This window comes from Manis pentadactyla, chromosome 10 (genome assembly GCF_030020395.1).
Source record: "Manis pentadactyla isolate mManPen7 chromosome 10, mManPen7.hap1, whole genome shotgun sequence".
Taxonomy (NCBI): Eukaryota; Metazoa; Chordata; class Mammalia; order Pholidota; family Manidae; genus Manis; species Manis pentadactyla.
The window spans coordinates 72,372,111-72,393,197 of NC_080028.1; the positions used below are offsets into that span (position 1 = coordinate 72,372,111).

General features: G+C 46.3%; 1 protein-coding gene across 1 annotated transcript; it reads left to right on the top strand.

The window, feature by feature from the left end:
* The first annotated feature begins 169 nt into the window (after positions 1 to 169).
* Positions 170 to 19,098, top strand: LOC130679367 (nuclear envelope pore membrane protein POM 121-like). The gene is made up of 6 exons (XM_057487970.1): positions 170 to 234; positions 11,931 to 12,140; positions 12,457 to 12,597; positions 14,239 to 14,319; positions 15,865 to 16,036; positions 19,012 to 19,098. Exons 1-6 carry the CDS (start codon positions 170 to 172, stop codon positions 19,096 to 19,098), a joined length of 756 nt encoding a protein of 251 aa, XP_057343953.1.
* Positions 19,099 to 21,087: the final 1,989 nt, after the last annotated feature.

Consider the following 21,087-nt stretch of genomic DNA (forward strand, 5'->3'; position numbering starts at 1 on the left):
ACAGATACCACTGTCTGCATGCTTTGTGTCTTGCGATTGTTGGTGGCAGTCAATGATTTGAAAGGAAGAAATCCAACTTCCCTGAAAAGACACGGTGAACCTTAAAATTGGAAATAATCAGGACACCCTGGAAATCAGAGTGAAGCCACTTTGAAAAAACTCTTAACACATGACAGACTGTGACACTTCGGACAGTGCTGATGAGACAGGGGCCTTGGGTGTAGTCAGAGTAGGGTGAGATCCTCTGGAAAAAGTAAGGCAGGATATTTACAGTCAAGGCAATGTAACAATATAAAGGATACCAGACTAGGAATATAGACATCTTCAGTGAGATCAGTTAAAGGTCAAAAGGCCAGGAACAACTTGGCCTGGAATGTCTGAGTGTTCCGCAACGGTACCTCAGCATAACCCCTGACTTCACTGTAAACAGCCCTAGCAAACAGACAACAACCCAGCCCACCTTGGGGGCAGGGCACATGGTACAAGTCTGCACCCCTAGCCCTTTACCCACATTCCTGAAAATCCTCAAGGAACTATAAATCCCCTAGACAACGCACCACCCTGGGCTCTCTTGTCCCCTCCCGGTGTGAGGCAGGAGCTCTTTCCTTTCACTTTATTTCTCAATAAAAGCCTCTCCCTGGCTCTCCTACCTTGGGTGTTTGCTAAGTTCATTCTTCGACTTTGCAAACAAGAACCCCGACTTCACTGAGAGAAAGCAGGAGTTCAGAGGAGCTGATCTTCAAAGGGAATCTTCTTGGGAAACTAGCAGACGACCCCGAGACCTGGCTCCAGTCAAATTAGCCTTTTTATGCCTACAAGCAAACAAGGCTTCTGAGGGACATTCAGAAATCTATGTTAGAGGGAGAGAAGAGAGGAAGAACATCTTTGCCTTGGAATCTGCCATTGCAGGACTCACTCAGCAGGGTTTCCTAGCTTTGTACTTCTTTACATTCTGGCTCTGAGCTGTTTTATCACCTTTAGCCCAAGGCCAACTTCCCCACACTCTGGTTTAAGTGAAAGAAGAAACGAAACTGTCTGCAGCTTATGGGTGAGCTAAAGGGCCAATGTACCTGGCTTGGTGTTTGCTCTTCCTTTGTGTTGTTAATTTTGTGTTCTTTTAGGTTTCTTTCATTTTGGACTGCAATACACTATAAAGGGCTTGTTCAGTAATATTAAGTCTCCTAAAGAAGTTTCTGGTGGCAGTGAAGAGGCAGTATTGCACAGTGATTAATCCATGGTTTCGGATGCTATATTGGTCAAGATAGATGAGGTCATGGTGCAGTAACAAACACCACCCAAATTCCATTTGTGCAATTTGGTGGTCATAGGCTGCTCAGGCTACTAGAACAAACTATCAGAGGCTGAATGATTTAAACAACAGAAACTTATTTCTGACAGTTTTGGAGGCTAGGAAGTCCAAGGTCAAGGGGCCAGCAGATTTGGTGGCTACTGAGGGTTCTCTTCTTAGCTTTCAGTGGCCAACTTTTCAATGCGTCCTTCCCATGGCATGATAGCATTCAAGAGAATAAGTTCTCTGGTGTCTTTTCTTATAAGCCCACAAATCCTTCATGAACGTGTATAAACTTAATCACATCCCAAAGGCCACACCTCCAAATATCACAATGCATTTTGAGGGGACACAAACATTCAGCCTGTAACAGTGCCCCTCCTTGGTCACCTGGGGCTATGCTCTGATCATTCTCCCATTGCAACCCAGGCCCACAGAGCCATAACCATCTGGGACACTGCCATTCAGCAGAGCAGAGGGAAAGAGAATGTTTTCAGCTAGGCACTGGCCTCTGCCTTCAAGAGGCACATGTCCCTTCTGTTAACATTTCCTTGATCAAAAGCAAGTCACAACAGTGGAATTCAGTCAGAGCAGAAGAATGAAAAAAGGGGAAGATAGTTTCAGGGACGTATAGGATAACATCAAACAGACTAATATTTGCATTATAGGGCTCCTAGAAGGAGAAAGACAGAGAAAGGGGCAGAAATCTTATTTGGTGAAATAATGGTTGAAAGCTTCCCTAACATGGTGAAGGAAACAGACATCAAGATCCAGGAATCCCAAAGAGTTCCAAAAAAGGTGAACCTAAAGAGATCCACACCAGGACACATTAATTAAAATGTCAAAATTTCAAGACAAGAGGAGAATATTAAAAGCATCAGGAGAAGAGCAACTGGTTATATACAAGGGAACCCTCAAAAGCCTAGCAAGATTTTTCAGTGCAATTTTGTGGGCCAGGTGGAAGTGACATGATATATTCAAAGTGCTGAAAGAAAAAAATTCAAGCAAGGATATTCTACTCAATAAAGTTATCATTCAGAATTGAAGGAGAGAAAGATTTTTTTCCAGACAAGCAAAACCTAACAGAGTTTATCATGCTAAACTGCCTTATAAGAAATACTAAAGGGTTCTCTTTAAACTGAAAAGAATGGGCAATAATTACTAACAAGGATGCATATGAAAACTGCATTTCACTGGAAAAGTAAATATATAATAGAGGTAGTGGATTAATTACTTATAAAGCTACTATGAAGGTTAAAATACAAAAGTAATAAAAATAATTATCACAATAATTAGTTAAAGGATACACAAGATACAAAGACATAAACAATGACATGAAAAATATAAAATGTTGGGGGAAGGAGAGTAAAAATGTTTTAGAATGGGACGAAACTCGAGTTGTTATCAACTTAAGATAGGTGGTTATAGAGGTAAGTTGTTACATGTAAGCCTCATGGTAACCACGAAGCAAAAAACTATAGTAAAGACACAAAAGAGAAAGAGAAAGGAATATAAGCGTACAACTAAAGAAACTCATCAAACCACAAAAGAAGAGAGCAAGATGCTGTTGGCAAAACTGGAGAGCAACATGAAAGGGCATGAAACTGGATCATTGTCTAACCCCACACATAAAAGTAAACTTGAAATGGATCAAAGACCTGAATGTAAGTCATGAAACCATAAAACTCTTAGAAAAAAACACAGGCAAAACCTCTTGGACATAAACATGAACAAATTCTTCATGAACATATCTCGCTGGGCAGGGGAAAGAACAGCAAAAATGAACAAATGGAACGGTATCAAGCTGAAAAGCCTCTGTAGGGCAAAGGACACCATCAATAGAACAAAAAGGCATCCTACACTATGGGAGAATATATTCATAAATGACATATCCAACAAAGGGCTGACATCCAAAATACATAAAGAGCTCATGCACCTCAACAAACAAAAAGCAAAAAATCCAATTAAAAAATAAGCAGAGGGTCTGAACAGACACTTCTCCAAAGAAGAAAAACACATAGCCAACAGGCCCATGAAAAGATGCTCCACATCGCTAGCCATCAGAGAAATGCAAATCAAAACCACAATGAGATACCACTTCACACAAGTAAGGATTGCCACCATCCAAAAGACAAACAGCAACACATGGGGGCAACGATGTGGAGAAAGGGGAACCCTCCTACACTGCTAGTGGGAATGTGAACAAGTTCAACCATTGTGGAAAGCAGTATGCAGGTTCATCAAAAAACTTAAAATAGAACTACCATTTGACCCTGGAATTTGTCTCCTAGGATTTTACCGAAAGAAAACAAGACCGAAGGTTCAAAAAGCCATATGCACCCCTATGTTTACTGCAGCACTATTTACAACAGTCAAGATATGGATGCAACCGAAGTCTCCATCAGTAGATGAATGGATAAAGAAGAGGTGTCACATATACAAAATGGAACACTATTCAGCCATAAGAAAAAAACATATCCTACCATTTGCAACAACATGGATGGAGCTAGAGGGGATGATGCTCAGTGAAATAAGCCAGGCGGAGAAAGACAAGTACCAAATGATTTCCCTCATTTGTGGAGTATTAAATCAAAGCAAATCTGAAGGGACAGAACAGCAGCCGACTCACAGACTCCAAGAAGCGACTAGCGATTACCAAAGGGGAGGGGGTATGGAAGGGAGAAGAGGATTCATGAAGGGGTGTTATGATTGGTGCACCTGGTGTGTGTGGGGTCACGGGGAAACAATGTAGCTCAGAGAAGACAAGTAGGGACTCCGTGGCATCGTGCTACGCTGATGGAGAGCGACGGCAATGGGGTATAGGGGGTACTCGATAATATCGGTGGAGGTAGTACCCACATTGAAGGTTTCTTGTGAAACCTTCAGAGCAGTGTATGTCAATGATACGTTAATGAAAAAGTAAAAAAGAAAAAAAAGTTCACATTATACCAATTGACATTAAAGAAAGACTTCCACGCTTTTCTTTCCCTTTTCCTTTTTCGCTGTCTCGCCAACGGGTGTCCTGCTGAGTACCTGGTGCCCGGGGCGACCGCGGGAGCAGAAGTGGCTGGGTGGGGGTGCAGCGCGGCACGGGGGGCCTGAGACGCGAGCCCCGAGCTGCCAATCGCTCGCCGTCTCCCGGCAACTTGGCAGCGCGCGCCGCCAGCGCACAATGCCCGCCCGCCTCTAGCCCACGCGCGAGAGCGAAGGCAGGCAGTCTAGCGGAGAGAGCCGCGGAAGCCGCTCGCCGCCGGACAGAGCTCGCTATCTTCCCAAATGGGAGGGGTTTTGAGCAAGCTCTGCCCCCCGCAGCCCGCCCCCGTTCCGGAGGCCAGGAGCCGGCGCCCGGCCTTCCTCGGAAGCCCCGCCCGCCCCGCAAGCCTCGCAAGCCCGGCAAGCCCCGCCCCGTCGGCTCCCTCGGCCCGCCGCGACCGCATTCGCCCTTCAGTACCCACTCGTTTCTTCGGGTCCCCTCGGAGGCCTCATCGCCGGTAAGATGCTGACCCTCCCCAGACCGTGGACGACTTGACTTTGAAAGTTTTGTTTTTCTTAAGTCCTAAGTGGGTTCTGTGCCCTTTTCACCTCCCCAAACACCTTGGTGTGCGTCCAGCTGCCTCCCTTTAGCCTATGCTATGAGATGTGCTGATAGAACTGTTCCCTTCTTTCAGTTCCTTTTTTTGGGTCACTTTTCTATTCCTTTTATTTTTAATTTTTACCTTCTTTTTGGTAGCGTTAGTGTACAGTTACATGAGCAACACGGTGGTTACTAGGCTCCCTCCATTATCAAGTCCGCCCCTCATACCCCGTTACAGTCACTGTCCATCAGCGTAGGGAGATGCTATATAGTCACTACTTGTCTTCTCTGTGTGCTATACTGCCCTCCCCGTGCCCACCCCCCTACATCATGTATGTTGATCCTAATGCCCCTCATTCCCCTTCTCCCTCCTTTCCCACCCACCCTTCCCAGTCCCTTTCCCTTTGGTATCTGTTAGTCCATTCTCGGGTTCTGTGAGTCTGCTGCTGTTTGGTGCCTTCAGTTTTTTCTCTGTTCTTACGCTCCACAGATGAGTGCAACCATTTGATACTTGTGTTTCTCTGCCTGGCATATTTCACTGAGCGTAATACCCTCTAGCCCCATCCACGTTGTTGCAAATCTTTCTTTCAGTTCTTAAAACTCTGAACTTTAACACAGTATGAGTTTAGCAGAATACTTGGTAAATCACTTAAAATATACCTGCTTCAGGTGAGAAATCATCTATCTGGTTATTACAGCACTATTTACAAAAGCCAAGGTATTTTAGCAACCTAAGTGGCCATCGGTAGATGAATGGATAGAGAAGAGGTGGCACTTATACAAAATGTTACACTATTCAGCCATAAGAAGGAAACAGATCCTACCGTTTGCAACATCATGGATGGAGCTAGAGGGGATGATGCTCAGTGAAATAAGCCAGGCGGAGAAAGACAAGTACCAAATGATTTCCCTCATTTGTGGAGTATTAAATCAAAGCAAATCTGAAGGGACAGAACAGCAGCCGACTCACAGACTCCAAGAAGCGACTAGCGATTACCAAAGGGGAGGGGGTATGGAAGGGAGAAGAGGATTCATGAAGGGGTGTTATGATTGGTGCACCTGGTGTGTGTGGGGTCACGGGAAAACAATGTAGCTCAGAGAAGACAAGTAGGGACTCCGTGGCATCGTGCTACGCTGATGGAGAGCGACGGCAATGGGGTATAGGGGGTACTCGATAATATCGGTGGAGGTAGTACCCACATTGAAGGTTTCTTGTGAAACCTTCAGAGCAGTGTATGTCAATGATACGTTAATGAAAAAGTAAAAAAGAAAAAAAAGTTCACATTATACCAATTGACATTAAAGAAAGACTTCCACGCTTTTCTTTCCCTTTTCCTTTTTCGCTGTCTCGCCAACGGGTGTCCTGCTGAGTACCTGGTGCCCGGGGCGACCGCGGGAGCAGAAGTGGCTGGGTGGGGGTGCAGCGCGGCACGGGGGGCCTGAGACGCGAGCCCCGAGCTGCCAATCGCTCGCCGTCTCCCGGCAACTTGGCAGCGCGCGCCGCCAGCGCACAATGCCCGCCCGCCTCTAGCCCACGCGCGAGAGCGAAGGCAGGCAGTCTAGCGGAGAGAGCCGCGGAAGCCGCTCGCCGCCGGACAGAGCTCGCTATCTTCCCAAATGGGAGGGGTTTTGAGCAAGCTCTGCCCCCCGCAGCCCGCCCCCGTTCCGGAGGCCAGGAGCCGGCGCCCGGCCTTCCTCGGAAGCCCCGCCCGCCCCGCAAGCCTCGCAAGCCCGGCAAGCCCCGCCCCGTCGGCTCCCTCGGCCCGCCGCGACCGCATTCGCCCTTCAGTACCCACTCGTTTCTTCGGGTCCCCTCGGAGGCCTCATCGCCGGTAAGATGCTGACCCTCCCCAGACCGTGGACGACTTGACTTTGAAAGTTTTGTTTTTCTTAAGTCCTAAGTGGGTTCTGTGCCCTTTTCACCTCCCCAAACACCTTGGTGCGCGTCCAGCTGCCTCCCTTTAGCCTATGCTATGAGATGTGCTGATAGAACTGTTCCCTTCTTTCAGTTCCTTTTTTTGGGTCACTTTTCTATTCCTTTTATTTTTAATTTTTACCTTCTTTTTGGTAGCATTAGTGTACAGTTACATGAGCAACACGGTGGTTACTAGGCTCCCCCCATTATCAAGTCCGCCCCTCATATCCCGTTACAGTCACTGTCCATCAGCGTAGGGAGATGCTATATAGTCACTACTTGTCTTCTCTGTGTGCTATACTGCCCTCCCCGTGCCCACCCCCCTACATCATGTATGTTGATCCTAATGCCCCTCATTCCCCTTCTCCCTCCTTTCCCACCCACCCTTCCCAGTCCCTTTCCCTTTGGTATCTGTTAGTCCATTCTCGGGTTCTGTGAGTCTGCTGCTGTTTGGTGCCTTCAGTTTTTTCTCTGTTCTTACGCTCCACAGATGAGTGCAACCATTTGATACTTGTGTTTCTCTGCCTGGCATATTTCACTGAGCGTAATACCCTCTAGCCCCATCCACGTTGTTGCAAATCTTTCTTTCAGTTCTTAAAACTCTGAACTTTAACACAGTATGAGTTTAGCAGAATACTTGGTAAATCACTTAAAATATACCTGCTTCAGGTGAGAATACCATCTGTCTGTTTATTACAGCACTATTTACAACAACCCAGTTATGGAAACAACCTAAGTGGCCATCCGTAGATGAATGCATAGAGAAGAGGTGGCACATATACAAAATGTTACTCTATTCAGCCATAAGAAGGAAACAGATCCTACCATTTGCAACAACATGGATGGAGCTAGAGGGGATGATGCTCAGTGAAATAAGCCAGGTGGAGAAAGACAAGTACCAAATGATTTCCCTCATTTGTGGAGTATTAAATCAAAGCAAATCTGAAGGGACAGAACAGCAGCCGACTCATAGACTCCAAGAAGCGACCAGCGATTACCAAAGGGAAGGGGATATGGAAGGGAGAAGAGGATTCATGAAGGGGTGTTATGATTGGTGCACCTGGTGTGTGTGGGGTCACGGGGAAACAATGTAGCTCAGAGAAGACAAGTAGGGACTCCGTGGCATCGTGCTACGCTGATGGAGAGCGACGGCAATGGGGTATAGGGGGTACTCGATAATATCGGTGGAGGTAGTACCCACATTGAAGGTTTCTTGTGAAACCTTCAGAGCAGTGTATGTCAATGATACGTTAATGAAAAAGTAAAAAAGAAAAAAAAGTTCACATTATACCAATTGACATTAAAGAAAGACTTCCACGCTTTTCTTTCCCTTTTCCTTTTTCGCTGTCTCGCCAACGGGTGTCCTGCTGAGTACCTGGTGCCCGGGGCGACCGCGGGAGCAGAAGTGGCTGGGTGGGGGTGCAGCGCGGCACGGGGGGCCTGAGACGCGAGCCCCGAGCTGCCAATCGCTCGCCGTCTCCCGGCAACTTGGCAGCGCGCGCCGCCAGCGCACAATGCCCGCCCGCCTCTAGCCCACGCGCGAGAGCGAAGGCAGGCAGTCTAGCGGAGAGAGCCGCGGAAGCCGCTCGCCGCCGGACAGAGCTCGCTATCTTCCCAAATGGGAGGGGTTTTGAGCAAGCTCTGCCCCCCGCAGCCCGCCCCCGTTCCGGAGGCCAGGAGCCGGCGCCCGGCCTTCCTCGGAAGCCCCGCCCGCCCCGCAAGCCTCGCAAGCCCGGCAAGCCCCGCCCCGTCGGCTCCCTCGGCCCGCCGCGACCGCATTCGCCCTTCAGTACCCACTCGTTTCTTCGGGTCCCCTCGGAGGCCTCATCGCCGGTAAGACGCTGACCCTCCCCAGACCGTGGACGACTTGACTTTGAAAGTTTTGTTTTTCTTAAGTCCTAAGTGGGTTCTGTGCCCTTTTCACCTCCTCAAACACCTTGGTGCGCGTCCAGCTGCCTCCCTTTAGCCTATGCTATGAGATGTGCTGATAGAACTGTTCCCTTCTTTCAGTTCCTTTTTTTGGGTCACTTTTCTATTCCTTTTATTTTTAATTTTTACCTTCTTTTTGGTAGCATTAGTGTACAGTTACATGAGCAACACGGTGGTTACTAGGCTCCCTCCATTATCAAGTCCGCCCCTCATACCCCGTTACAGTCACTGTCCATCAGCGTAGGGAGATGCTATATAGTCACTACTTGTCTTCTCTGTGTGCTATACTGCCCTCCCCGTGCCCACTCCCCTACATCATGTATGTTGATCCTAATGCCCCTCATTCCCCTTCTCCCTCCTTTCCCACCCACCCTTCCCAGTCCCTTTCCCTTTGGTATCTGTTAGTCCATTCTCGGGTTCTGTGAGTCTGCTGCTGTTTGGTGCCTTCAGTTTTTTCTCTGTTCTTACGCTCCACAGATGAGTGCAACCATTTGATACTTGTGTTTCTCTGCCTGGCATATTTCACTGAGCGTAATACCCTCTAGCCCCATCCACGTTGTTGCAAATCTTTCTTTCAGTTCTTAAAACTCTGAACTTTAACACAGTATGAGTTTAGCAGAATACTTGGTAAATCACTTAAAATATACCTGCTTCAGGTGAGAATACCATCTGTCTGTTTATTACAGCACTATTTACAACAACCCAGTTATGGAAACAACCTAAGTGGCCATCCGTAGATGAATGCATAGAGAAGAGGTGGCACATATACAAAATGTTACTCTATTCAGCCATAAGAAGGAAACAGATCCTACCATTTGCAACAACATGGATGGAGCTAGAGGGGATGATGCTCAGTGAAATAAGCCAGGCGGAGAAAGACAAGTACCAAATGATTTCCCTCATTTGTGGAGTATTAAATCAAAGCAAATCTGAAGGGACAGAACAGCAGCCGACTCACAGACTCCAAGAAGCGACTAGCGATTACCAAAGGGGAGGGGGTATGGAAGGGAGAAGAGGATTCATGAAGGGGTGTTATGATTGGTGCACCTGGTGTGTGTGGGGTCACGGGGAAACAATGTAGCTCAGAGAAGACAAGTAGGGACTCCGTGGCATCGTGCTACGCTGATGGAGAGCGACAGCAATGGGGTATAGGGGGTACTCGATAATATCGGTGGAGGTAGTACCCACATTGAAGGTTTCTTGTGAAACCTTCAGAGCAGTGTATGTCAATGATACGTTAATGAAAAAGTAAAAAAGAAAAAAAAGTTCACATTATACCAATTGACATTAAAGAAAGACTTCCACGCTTTTCTTTCCCTTTTCCTTTTTCGCTGTCTCGCCAACGGGTGTCCTGCTGAGCACCTGGTGCCCGGGGCGACCGCGATAGCAGAGCTGGCTGGGGGCGGGGGTCGCAGCGCGGCCTCAGGGCGCCTGAGACGCGAGCCCCGAGCTGCCAATCGCGCGCCGTCTCCCGGCAACTTGGCAGCGCGCGCCGCCAGCGCACAATGCCCGCCCGCCTCTAGCCCACGCGCGAGAGCGAAGGCAGGCAGTCTAGCGGAGAGAGCCGCGGAAGCCGCTCGCCGCCGGACAGAGCTCGCTATCTTCCCAAATGGGAGGGGTTTTGAGCAAGCTCTGCCCCCCGCAGCCCGCCCCCGTTCCGGAGGCCAGGAGCCGGCGCCCGGCCTTCCTCGGAAGCCCCGCCCGCCCCGCAAGCCCGGCAAGCCCCGCCCCGCCGCATTCCCCGGCCCACCGCCTCCCTCGGCCCTTCGCGATCGCATTCCCCCTTCAGTACCCACTCGTTTCTTCAGGTCCCCTCGGAGGCCTCATCGCCGGTAAGACGCTGACCCTCTCCAGACCGTTGAGGGCTTGAGTTCGAAAGTTTTTTTTTCTTAAGTCCTAAGTGGGTTCTGTGCCCTTTTCACCTCTTCAAACACCTTCGTGCCGGTCCACCTGCCCCCCCCTTTAGCCTTTGCTATGAGTTGTGCTGATAGAACTGTTCCCTTCTTTCAGTTCCTTTTTTTGGGTCATTTTTCTATTCCTTTTATTTTTTATTTTTAACTTCTTTTTGGTATCATTAGTTTACAGTTACATGGGCAACACGGTGTTTACTAGGCTCCCCCCATTATCAAGTCCCCCACTGATACCCTGTTACATTCACCGTCCGTCAGCGTAGGGAGATGCTGTAGAGTCAATACTTGTCTTCTCTGTGTGCTATACTGCCCTCCCCGTGCCCACCCCTCTACACCATGTATGTTGATCCTAATGCCCCTTATTCCCCTTCTTCCTCCCTTCGCACCCACCCTTCCCAGTCCCTTTCCCTTTGGTATCTGTTAGTCCATTCTCGGGTTCTGTGAGTCTGCTGCTGTTTTGTGCCTTCAGTTTTTTCTCTGTTCTTATGCTCCACAGATGAGTGCAACCATTTGATACTTGTCTTTCTCTGCCTGGCCTATTTTACTGAGGATAATACCCTCTAGCCCCATCCATGTTGTTGCAAGTCTTTCTTTCAGTTCTTAAAACTCTGAACTTTAACACAGTATGAGTTTAGCAGAATGTTTGGTAAATCACTTAAAATATACCTGCTTCAGGTAAGAATACCTTCTGACTTTAAAGTATAGTACTCTAATAGGTTTTGTTAATTTTCTGTCTTTGGACCAATAAATTGTATCAGCTCACCTCAAAGTGATGTTCCCAGGAAACCTCCTGAATGGATATAACTTGGCTGATAAAGATGATTAGTTTAAAAAGACTGTTGTTTTCATTTAGTCCCAGTTGAGTATAAACAGCAAAATTGAAAACTTCAGTGACAACAGCAGATCCTTGATAAGTACATTTATTTGAAAAGGTGAACATTCAGGTTTTTAAAATGTTTGACTTTGGGTGTACATTTCTAATGAGTTAGCATAAGGGATTGAAGGATTCTTGTAAAATTTGTCCCTGCACATCCATACGCACACTTTTCTTCCACTGTCGTTTGACTTGTGTGGGCAGTTTTTCGATTTCCCTCTCAACGTTTTTGAATCCATTGCAGTTACAGCTGTTAAGTACCTGGCACTTTCTGCCCTTAGGTGGAATGGGGGAAGCCATAAAAATGCTATATTTTGTATTGCTTAGAGGCTTAAGCTCTCTGGAAAATAACTGAACCCATATGGTTCTTACGGAATTTAAACTTTCTGTCATTCTTCTAAGCTGCTTTGATTCCATAATGTGTCTCCCATTCTCCACAGGGTCTGTGGGACTTCACCACACCACTTTGGCATAACACGTCCAAGACGATACCCAATCCAGCAGGGCCGGTATTCCTGTGTGCTTGCCACGCTGTGCCGGAATGGCGGTCACAGGAAGCGTGTGCTGTCTCGTGGTAGTTCCAGAGTGGTGTGCAGGCCTTCGACAGTGAGGATCGCTCCTCCCGGGAGCAACCTGGCTCGTTTTCCAATGTAAGCATGGAGGAAAAGACTCCCAGTGTGTTCACTTTATTCTCCTGCAGTTGTTATCTGAGAGAATATCTGTAACTCAAAGGAAAGGAAGAATCTCCTTATGTGAGGGAGAAATCTCAAGTTCCAGTTATTGAGCAGTTTTTTATTTTCTGGATTTTTCCCAAGACTGTAGCTTAACAGCTAAGGGCCATTTGTGTGAGTGTATAAATTACCCTTTTGCTTGTTGGATAGCTTCTGATTTCCAGCACCTGAAGTTCATGCTATGTAGCATGATGATCAGAATATCTTAATGCTAGAATCCTGTTTTCTGTTACAGAGCAGCGCAGATCCCTAAGGCCCCAGACCCGTGGTCAAAGGAGGCTGTTCTGCTTGCCCTCGAACGTTGGAAGAGGAAGAAAAGGACAGTGGAGGAGGAGGAAGACCAAATATCTGCTGCTGGTCAGGAGGACAAAAGAAGGTAACATGCCCTGCAGAGTACTCAACGTGCCTCCCACATGGGCTCCTGGGATTTGTTGAAAGAGAGATCACTCCCCAAAAGAATCAGAGGCCACCTCCTGTGTGTGAATGGCAGGTCCCCTTCTTTGGCTTTCATGGAAGAGCTTGGTAACAAGAGCTTTAATGCTATGCCTTTCATTAGGCACAGGTTACATACATTTTGTAATATACCTTTTCCATAAGTACTAGAGAAAAGCCAACAGTTACTGGCCACATCAGCTTCATACTTTTGATATAAATGTGTTAAATTTTATTTTGAGAGAATGCTGAAAGTCTTACCCTTGTGGTGGTCAGATATTTAGAGGTGACCATCAGCTTAGGTGTCATGTTTGTGATGAAGGAAATACTTAGCAAAGAACAGTGAAGACTGGAGTATGGTAGCTTTATGAGTAATGAGAATAAAACCAGTTTCATCATTTGGTTTTTGAAAATGTAACAAAAATAGAGGAAGCAGTCTGTTTCCTCGATGGAAAGAGAGGAAGTTGTAGGTGCTGAGAAAGCTGCAGAACTGCTTGTGGCTTTCCAAGGAGTCAGTTAAGAATTTTGTTGTAACTCAACAAATTCCAAGACCCACCATGTGCCAGAGCCTACTGCAGGTACTGTGGATAGAGCAGTGAGCAAGACAAAGGTCTCCTGGGACTTGGGTAATCAATGAAACAGGGTAATTATAGATTGTAAGTACATAAAGATTTTTAAAAAGCAGTGCTATAAAAGGGTCATGACAAAGGGGGAGCTCTGTATATAAGGTAGTCAAGGAAACATGCTCTGAGGAGACAGTGGGCCCTACATTTGAGAAATAGAACCATTGTCCTCATCAGTTACACCAGGTTAGCCATAACCTGCAGGTTCACAGCTGGCCATCTTTGATACTGTAGATGGCAACATTAGGTAAGGAAATACTAATAAATGCAAGTGTGTTCATTGGAAGATTGATTGGAAGTAACGTTAGAAGATCAGGTAAAGAATACTAGGGATATGCTTTACAAGTGAGCAGTCTGAGCTCATGTCAGCCAACTAAGCAGGAGTGGCAGAGGGAGATGGTGTGTTGGGAGTCAGAGAGAAAATAACTATTCTTATGGTCAAAACAGGTTTCTCATGTTCTCCAGGTTGGTAATTTGTCTAGACCCCAGTGAGCCTATAACTGAAGGCTCTGTGTTGTCTTTCCCATAATTGGAATAAGCAGTGATTATGTGCACCATGCGCAGGCCCTTATCTGTGACCTGTGAAGTTCTTCTCTTACAGACTGAACTAAGTGAGAGCACTGGGGGATGTGTGAGGGTGGGTCGCTAAAGTGTTTTTTTGTCTTTAGTTTACAGATGGTAGGATATTAAATTTGTGATTGCAGTGCTTTGGTGAGAAGTTAGCAAATAATCAGTACACCGGAATAGTTCAAAAGGTCTTGATGCATTTTTATACTTTTCTTATTAGATTAGGACAGTCCTAGAATAAATTGACCTTCCTGAATCTTTGAGAACTGAGGCAACCTTTTCTTGTCTAGCATGAACCTATGTTCTGTAGAAAGAGTATAAGATCCCAGGAATATGAGAGTATGCTTTAAAGGAGAGGTCGTATCATCTAACTGAGGGTTTGTGATTTGTCACAGGTGCCATGACAGCAGTGGGAGTGGCCATTCAGCTTTTAAGCCCGAGGTGGCCAACGGAGTCCCTGCTGCTTTTGTGCCTGAGTAAGTGAGAATCCATCTGGGTGAGGTTTCCTGTTTGGGAAAGGGTCATTATCAGACTTATTGACCTGTAAGTTTTCCTCTTTGAAGTCAGAGAGGAACATTTTGAGTAACTTGCCACAATAACTATTTTATCTAATTCTCTTTTACTATTTTTCTTTAATATGCATAAAATATGCTAAGGCTAAGAGGGTTTGTAGATACACTGAATAACCAAGTATGTAACAAAAAGATCACAAGGTTTGTGCAATGGATAGAATGCAGCAGTACGAAATTTAAGAAAAATGTGAGATTTCTACCTTTTAGCTTAATTATATTTGAGGAAGAATTGGCTGGGAGGGAAAGAGGTTGGAAATGTGTGTGAAAAGGCTTGGACTAAGTTACATTTTTAAACTGAGTCAGCATGATGATATGGCTGCCAAAAAAGCTTAACATGCTCCTACTCTGGGCTGATAGCAGAACAAAGACTAGGAGGAGGCCGGTCAGTGGTGGTCCTGAGTGCCTTAGTCCTGCTGTCCACGGAGTGCTGCTGGTTGGCTGTGCTGCCCTGCAAGAGGAGGCAGACACAAACCGAAACTCACTGCGAGAGAGTGAAGCAACTCAAGATGTCCCGGGGTGGTGGTGGGTGAGGGGTTTCTAAAGGTACATAAGCACTAGCCCAGAAGAGAAAATCCTCACCAGTGTAAAGAAATGAGGGAGGGAAGGATAATGGCCTGCAAAAATCTGAAGGACTATCACATGAAAGGAGGACAATTGGCTTCGCTTGGCTCCAGATGGGATCCATAGGTGAAGTAAGTGAAAGAGAAAGTATGTTTGCATCTAGTGCAGGGATAAACTGCTCTGTGATTGACATTCATCAGCCAGGAGTCAGTGAGCCATCAGTGCTGTCACAATGGTTGGATGACTATTTCACAGGAAAGATGTTTAGGGAATTTCTGTTTCAGTTTGAATCTTAGAAAAAGTGGTTGGTTCCTCCTAAACTTTTTTTTAACACCTTTATTGATGTATAATTGACATAAATAAACTGTGCCTCTTTGAAGTGTACCATTTGATCAATTTTGACATGTATCCTTATCAGAATTATTGTCCTATAAATTTTCCTCTTTGAAATCAGAGAGGAACATTTTGAGTAACTTGCCACAATAACTATTTTGTCTAAATTCCACACCCACAAAACCATCACCACAGTCAAGATAATGAACATCACCATCACTGCCAGAAGTTTCCCCATGCCCCTTGGTGAAGCCTTAAAATCTCCCTCTCATACTGTCTCCGTTGCCAGGCATCCATTGGTCCCCATTCTGTCACTATAGATTTGTGTGCGTTTCCTACAGTATATGTAAGTAGAATCATACTTTTAATTTTTTATATACTGAGCTTTCCCTTTCTGACTTTGTGAGACATGTTTAGCTGAATTAACAGTAAAATTAACAACATTATCCTTTTCCATTGCGTTAGAACAGTTTTGTGACCGTGGATCAAGCCTTAAAACAATGTTGGTGACTTTCAGTAGCACATCTGTGTTTTCCCCTTTTATTTCCCTGTTAGGCCTGGGCCTCTGAAGAGAGGCCTCAGTTCCCCGAGCTCAGATGGTGAGCTGCGTAAGAGAACCTGCACCCCTGCTGTGAGCTGCTCGAAGGGCACGTGCACATGTGGCATCCGTATGTCCAGGCGCAATGCCATTACCAGTTCCTACACTTCTACTGGAGGCATCTCTCAGGTACACGCACCTGGTGGTGTGGCAGAAGTGGGTTCTTTGCATTTATTAGTTGATTATGCAGTGTTTACTAGCCACCTTCTGTCAGATGCTGAGATCACCTCTAAGCTAACAGCAGTTACCAACCCTTGAATGATTGCTATGGACCAGTGGAACAAACTAGAAAGCCCAGAATGCCTATGTGGAAACCTGACACAAGACAGAGCCATTATTATAGATAAATAGACAGAGGATGAATAATTCAAAAAATGGTACTAATTTGATTAAAAAGGTAGATTGAGTCTGAATTGCATTGGGTCGTAAATTCATCCTCTAGGCACTGGGAATTTAATGAAAGTTTTAAAAATAAGTGGTTATAACTATTTTTAGAAAGGATGTAGTATAGACTGGAGAACAGATCAAGTTTTGCTACCAGAATGACTTGGGTTCAAATCTTGGCTTTGGCACTTAGTAGCTATAGACTCTTGGCCAGGTAAATGACTTAAACTCTCTTTTTCTCATCTCTAAAGGATCGTTATAAAGATTGATGGTAATGTTTGAAAAGCACCCATTACAGTGCTTGTCAGTAAGCAGGCACCCAATATATCGGAGCTGGAAAAAAAGTAAGACATGCGTGAAGGAGGTTTTTGAGAGGAGAAAGAATTTGACATAAGTTTTCATCCATACAGAAGGCTCTTAGAGTAATATAAATGACACATTAATGATAAATGACAAATATAGGAGATGAAGGCCCCAGCCAAGCAGTTATGACAATGCAGAGCATAATAGTACGAAGCTTTACCTGGATCTATTCTGCACTAGGCCCTCTGCTGAGCACTGTACACACATTTCCTCAATCAGTGATCACAACAGACCTGACATACATAGTCATTGCCCCTTACAATTTTATATCAAATGTCATACATACACAAAAGGAAGGAAAAATATCATAGTGAACCTCCATGTGGCTCCAGCAGTTAACAGTGTTTTGTCAGTCCTGATCCATCAACACCCCCACCCCAAATTGGTTTTCCTCTTGTGTTTTAAAGTACAAACATGTGGTTTCACCTGTAGGTACTTCAGTGTATTTTTAAAACTTTTTGAACATTAATAAAAACAATGCCTCTGTTCCTCTGAATAATAATGACTTAATGTTAGTTATCATCACTCCAATTTGCCCTTCTTACCCTCACTGTCTTATTACAGTTACTTTGAATCAGGGACCAAAAATCAACTCATTGTGTTTGGTTCACATGTCTCTTAGACTCTTTTTTTTTTAGCATTAAAGGTATTTAATTCATATATGTAACAAAAAATCTGAAGGTAAGGTTGTACACTTATGGAAATAATGATTTTGACCTACTTCATAAGATAGTTGTGAGGCAGTACATGTAAAGTGTTGATGCGTCTACACTGTCCATAGTAAGCATTCAAGAAGTGCCACCAAAATAAGTACTGAAATTTTCATTTCAGGGGACTTAATTCACACTCAGCGCTTCAGACTTAGCATTATACAAGGTTGTATCTGATGGCCTAACAAGCAGACAGGGTAAAAATAATCAACTTTTTAACAGGCCTGGGCGGAGCGATGATGCTCGAGGCACCACGCCAGGGGCAGGGCGCCAGGACGCCGGGGTGGGTGGGGCGAGGGACACGCCCTCCACCGCCCTTTGGTCCCCCGGGAGCGGAGCCCGCGTTTCCACGGCCCGCCACGCAGCCGCGCGGGAAGCCACCCCCTCGTCACGGGCAGCTGCGGGGTCGACCGGGGGAGGCGCGCATGCACCGGGGCCTCTGCCTCCCCGGGCACGCTGCTCAGGCCGGCTGGACGGCCCGGCAAACTCTCCACGTTGGCAGAACCCCTCCGCGGTCCTGGGGCGCGCCAGACACAGCCCCGGGTTGCGCTGGCCCCGCCAGGATGCCGGCTATCCCAGCTGCCGGGCCCCGGCTCCCAGCGCCTCGGCCCGTCTGAGGAACCGCAGGCGGCAGGTCACCGGCCTCACAGCGCAGCCTCCCCTGGCGCCCCAGGCCCACGCGGCGGGCACGCCCTGGCGGCTTCCAGATGTCAGGCTTCCCCCGCGGGCTGTCCCCGCGACTGCTGCCGCTGCCGCCGCAGGCGCGGAGCACATGGGCTGGGGCAGCGGCTGCGCGCGCCCTCCCCCGCAGCGGGGATGTCAGGCCTCTCTTAGACTCAATCAACGGTACTACTACTACGCTTTTTCTTAACTTTTGAAAAGTCTGTGTCATTATGTTCTATAGAATTTACTACATTCTGGATTTTGTTTTCATCATGGTGCCATTTTGACAATTACTCTATCCCTATTTTCCCTGTAAATGGGCAGTTGGCTCCTGAGGCTTGATGAGTGTCGAGCTTAGTGATTCGGGCAGAGGTGCTGCTGTGCACTTCTGATCGCATCACATCGGGAGCAGGTGCTGTGTGGTTGCCTCCCACTGGGCTCAGTTGTCAGTCTGATCCTTCACTTTATTGTTCCTATGAGCTTTTCACCTGCTGATTTTAGCGGCCATATTTTGCCTTTGTCTATGTCCATTGTGGCAAAATGGTGATGTTCTAATTCTGTCCTTCCCTCTGCATTTGTTAACTGAAGGTCTGCGTAATTCTAGATAGAAGAACAAACCCTATCTATTGGAGTGGCAGGATAATAAGCAGGCACTGATGCCGTAGTTAACTCCAAAGGTGACCAGTATGATTCTTGCTGTGTTATCTTTATGAACTGATGATATTTTATAAACATTTCATGATCCTCAGTATAGTGTAGCTGCTCTTTCTGATGCAACTTTTCCAACTTTGGCCAATGACAACCCTTTCAAATACTGGCAATTGACTCACTTTTCAGAAGCCCCACTTCAGAAAGAAATGTTTTTTTAGTCACTTGAAAAGGAGACTTTATATACAGTGATGGATTAGAGTCACAGAATTATGTTGAAGGTCAGATCCTATGTTATTCCCAAGGTCAGTCACGTGACTTGTGTTTGGCTTTTAGCTCTGGAAGAGGTGTCCCAGTGCCTCACCCTTCTCAGCCCAGCCTCGTCCCTCTCACAGACACGAGAGAGTCCAGAAAAGAAAATGAGGTAATGGGTGATTCGCTGTGTGGATTAATGAGAGGGTGGGAAAGGAGGGAAATTTACTTGGCTCTTAGGCTTTCTGAGACTTCGATTTGGAGAATCAAAACGGTGCACATCTAAAGGGCAGAGATGGTGCCACCCTGAATTGCTCTCATCTCTTGCAGTCGTCACATAGTGTGACCACACCAGCCTCTGCTTCCCCTCATGCTACAGCGTGAGGGGCTGGGGCATAAGGGGAAGGGCTTGCATGGGACAGAGTGAACAGAGTGACTGATGAGGGTGGGCAGCAGGCTTCACATTCTAGACCCCAGCTGAACCCCTAGGTGCCTGACTAGAATGCCGCTTTCTTAGAGATAGAGGTGTGACTAGGACTCTCAGAAACTTGGCAGGTTTTATGTAAGGTTCTGAAGATTGTTTTCTGCTTCTTTTAAGACAAAGGTGTCTCTATGGCTTCTGTGAACTGCCTCCCTTCATTTCTTTAGGAATTTTCTTTGCTTCTTTTTGTTGTCTTGACACACTGAGATCTTAGTCATGGTTGTTCTAGACTTTGGTCAGTTGGTAGTTAGGAGGGTCTAAGAAGTAGGTAGGGATAGAGGGTGGCTCCACCTAAAAGTTTAGAAGTGCTTTTCAAAACTTAATTGTGCCTCTTCCTCTTACAGAGAAGAGGATGGTCCTCAGGGATCTGGCTCTTCCGCTCCACCAGTAAACAAGGAGTCCCAGGGAGAACAGGGTAAGTTGATGAACGAATCCATGTGTTGACGGTAGTGTATGGAGGGCACATGGACCACAGCCCACTGGAAACACGTACTGAGCCTTGATTTGTGTGGGGCTTGGTAGTTACAGAGAGAGATGTTCCTGTCCTACGGAGTTTATGGTCTGGTAAGGGAGAAAGGTGGCCCAGACTCGTATAGCATAACCCAGGCCACCTGGGGGGTTTGGGGTAAGGTAAGCCTAGGTGGGGGAAGCTCAGCAGCCCTGGCCCCACCCCAGCCCACCTTTGGCAGCACCGTGTGGTCAGGTTTTTGTGGATTGAAACCCGCAGCCTCTCTTTTTGGCACCATCTCCAGCACCCTGTCAGCCTTTGGCAGCACCACAGCTGTTTCCTCCAATTTTTTTATTTTGTGGTATCATTAATCTACAATTATTTGAGGAACATTATGTTTACTAGACTCCCCCGTTCACCAAGTCCCCCCCACATACCCCATTAGTCACTGTTCATCAGCGTAGTAAGATGCTGCAAAATCACTACTTGTCTACTATGTGTTGCACAGCACTCCCCATGCCCCCCCCAAATTATACATGTTAATCATAAGGCCCCCTTTCTTCTTCCACCCCTTCTCCCTCCCTTTCCACCTATCTTCCCCAGTCCCTTTCTATTTGGTAATTGTGAGTCCTTTCTTGTGTTCTGTGATTCTGCTGCTGTTTTATTCCTTCTGTTTTTCCTTTGTTCTTATACTCCAGAGATGAGTGAAATCATCTGGTACTTGTCTTTCTCCATCTGGCTTATTTCACTGACCATAATACCCTCTAGCTCCATCCATGTTGACGAAAATGGTAGGATTTGTTTTCTTCTTATGGCTGATTAATATTCCATTGTGTATATGTATCACATCTTCTTTATCCATTCACCTACTGATGGACACTTAGGTTCCTTCCATTTCTTGGCTATTGTAAATAGTGCTGCGATAAACATAGGGGTGCATCTATCTTTTTAAAATTGGGCTGCTGCATTCTTAGGGTAAATTCCTAGAGGTGGTATTCCTGGGTCAAATGGTAGTTCTATTTTGAATTTTTTGAGGAACCTCCATGCTGCTTTCCACAGTGATTGAACTAAGTTACATTCCCACCAGCAGGGGAGGAGGGTTCCTCTTTCTCTGCATCCTAGCCAGCATTTTTTGTTGTTTGTCTTTTTGATGGTGGCAGTCCTTACTGGTGTGAGGTGATATCTCATTGCGGTTTTAATTTGCAATTCTCTGATGACTAGCGATGTGGAG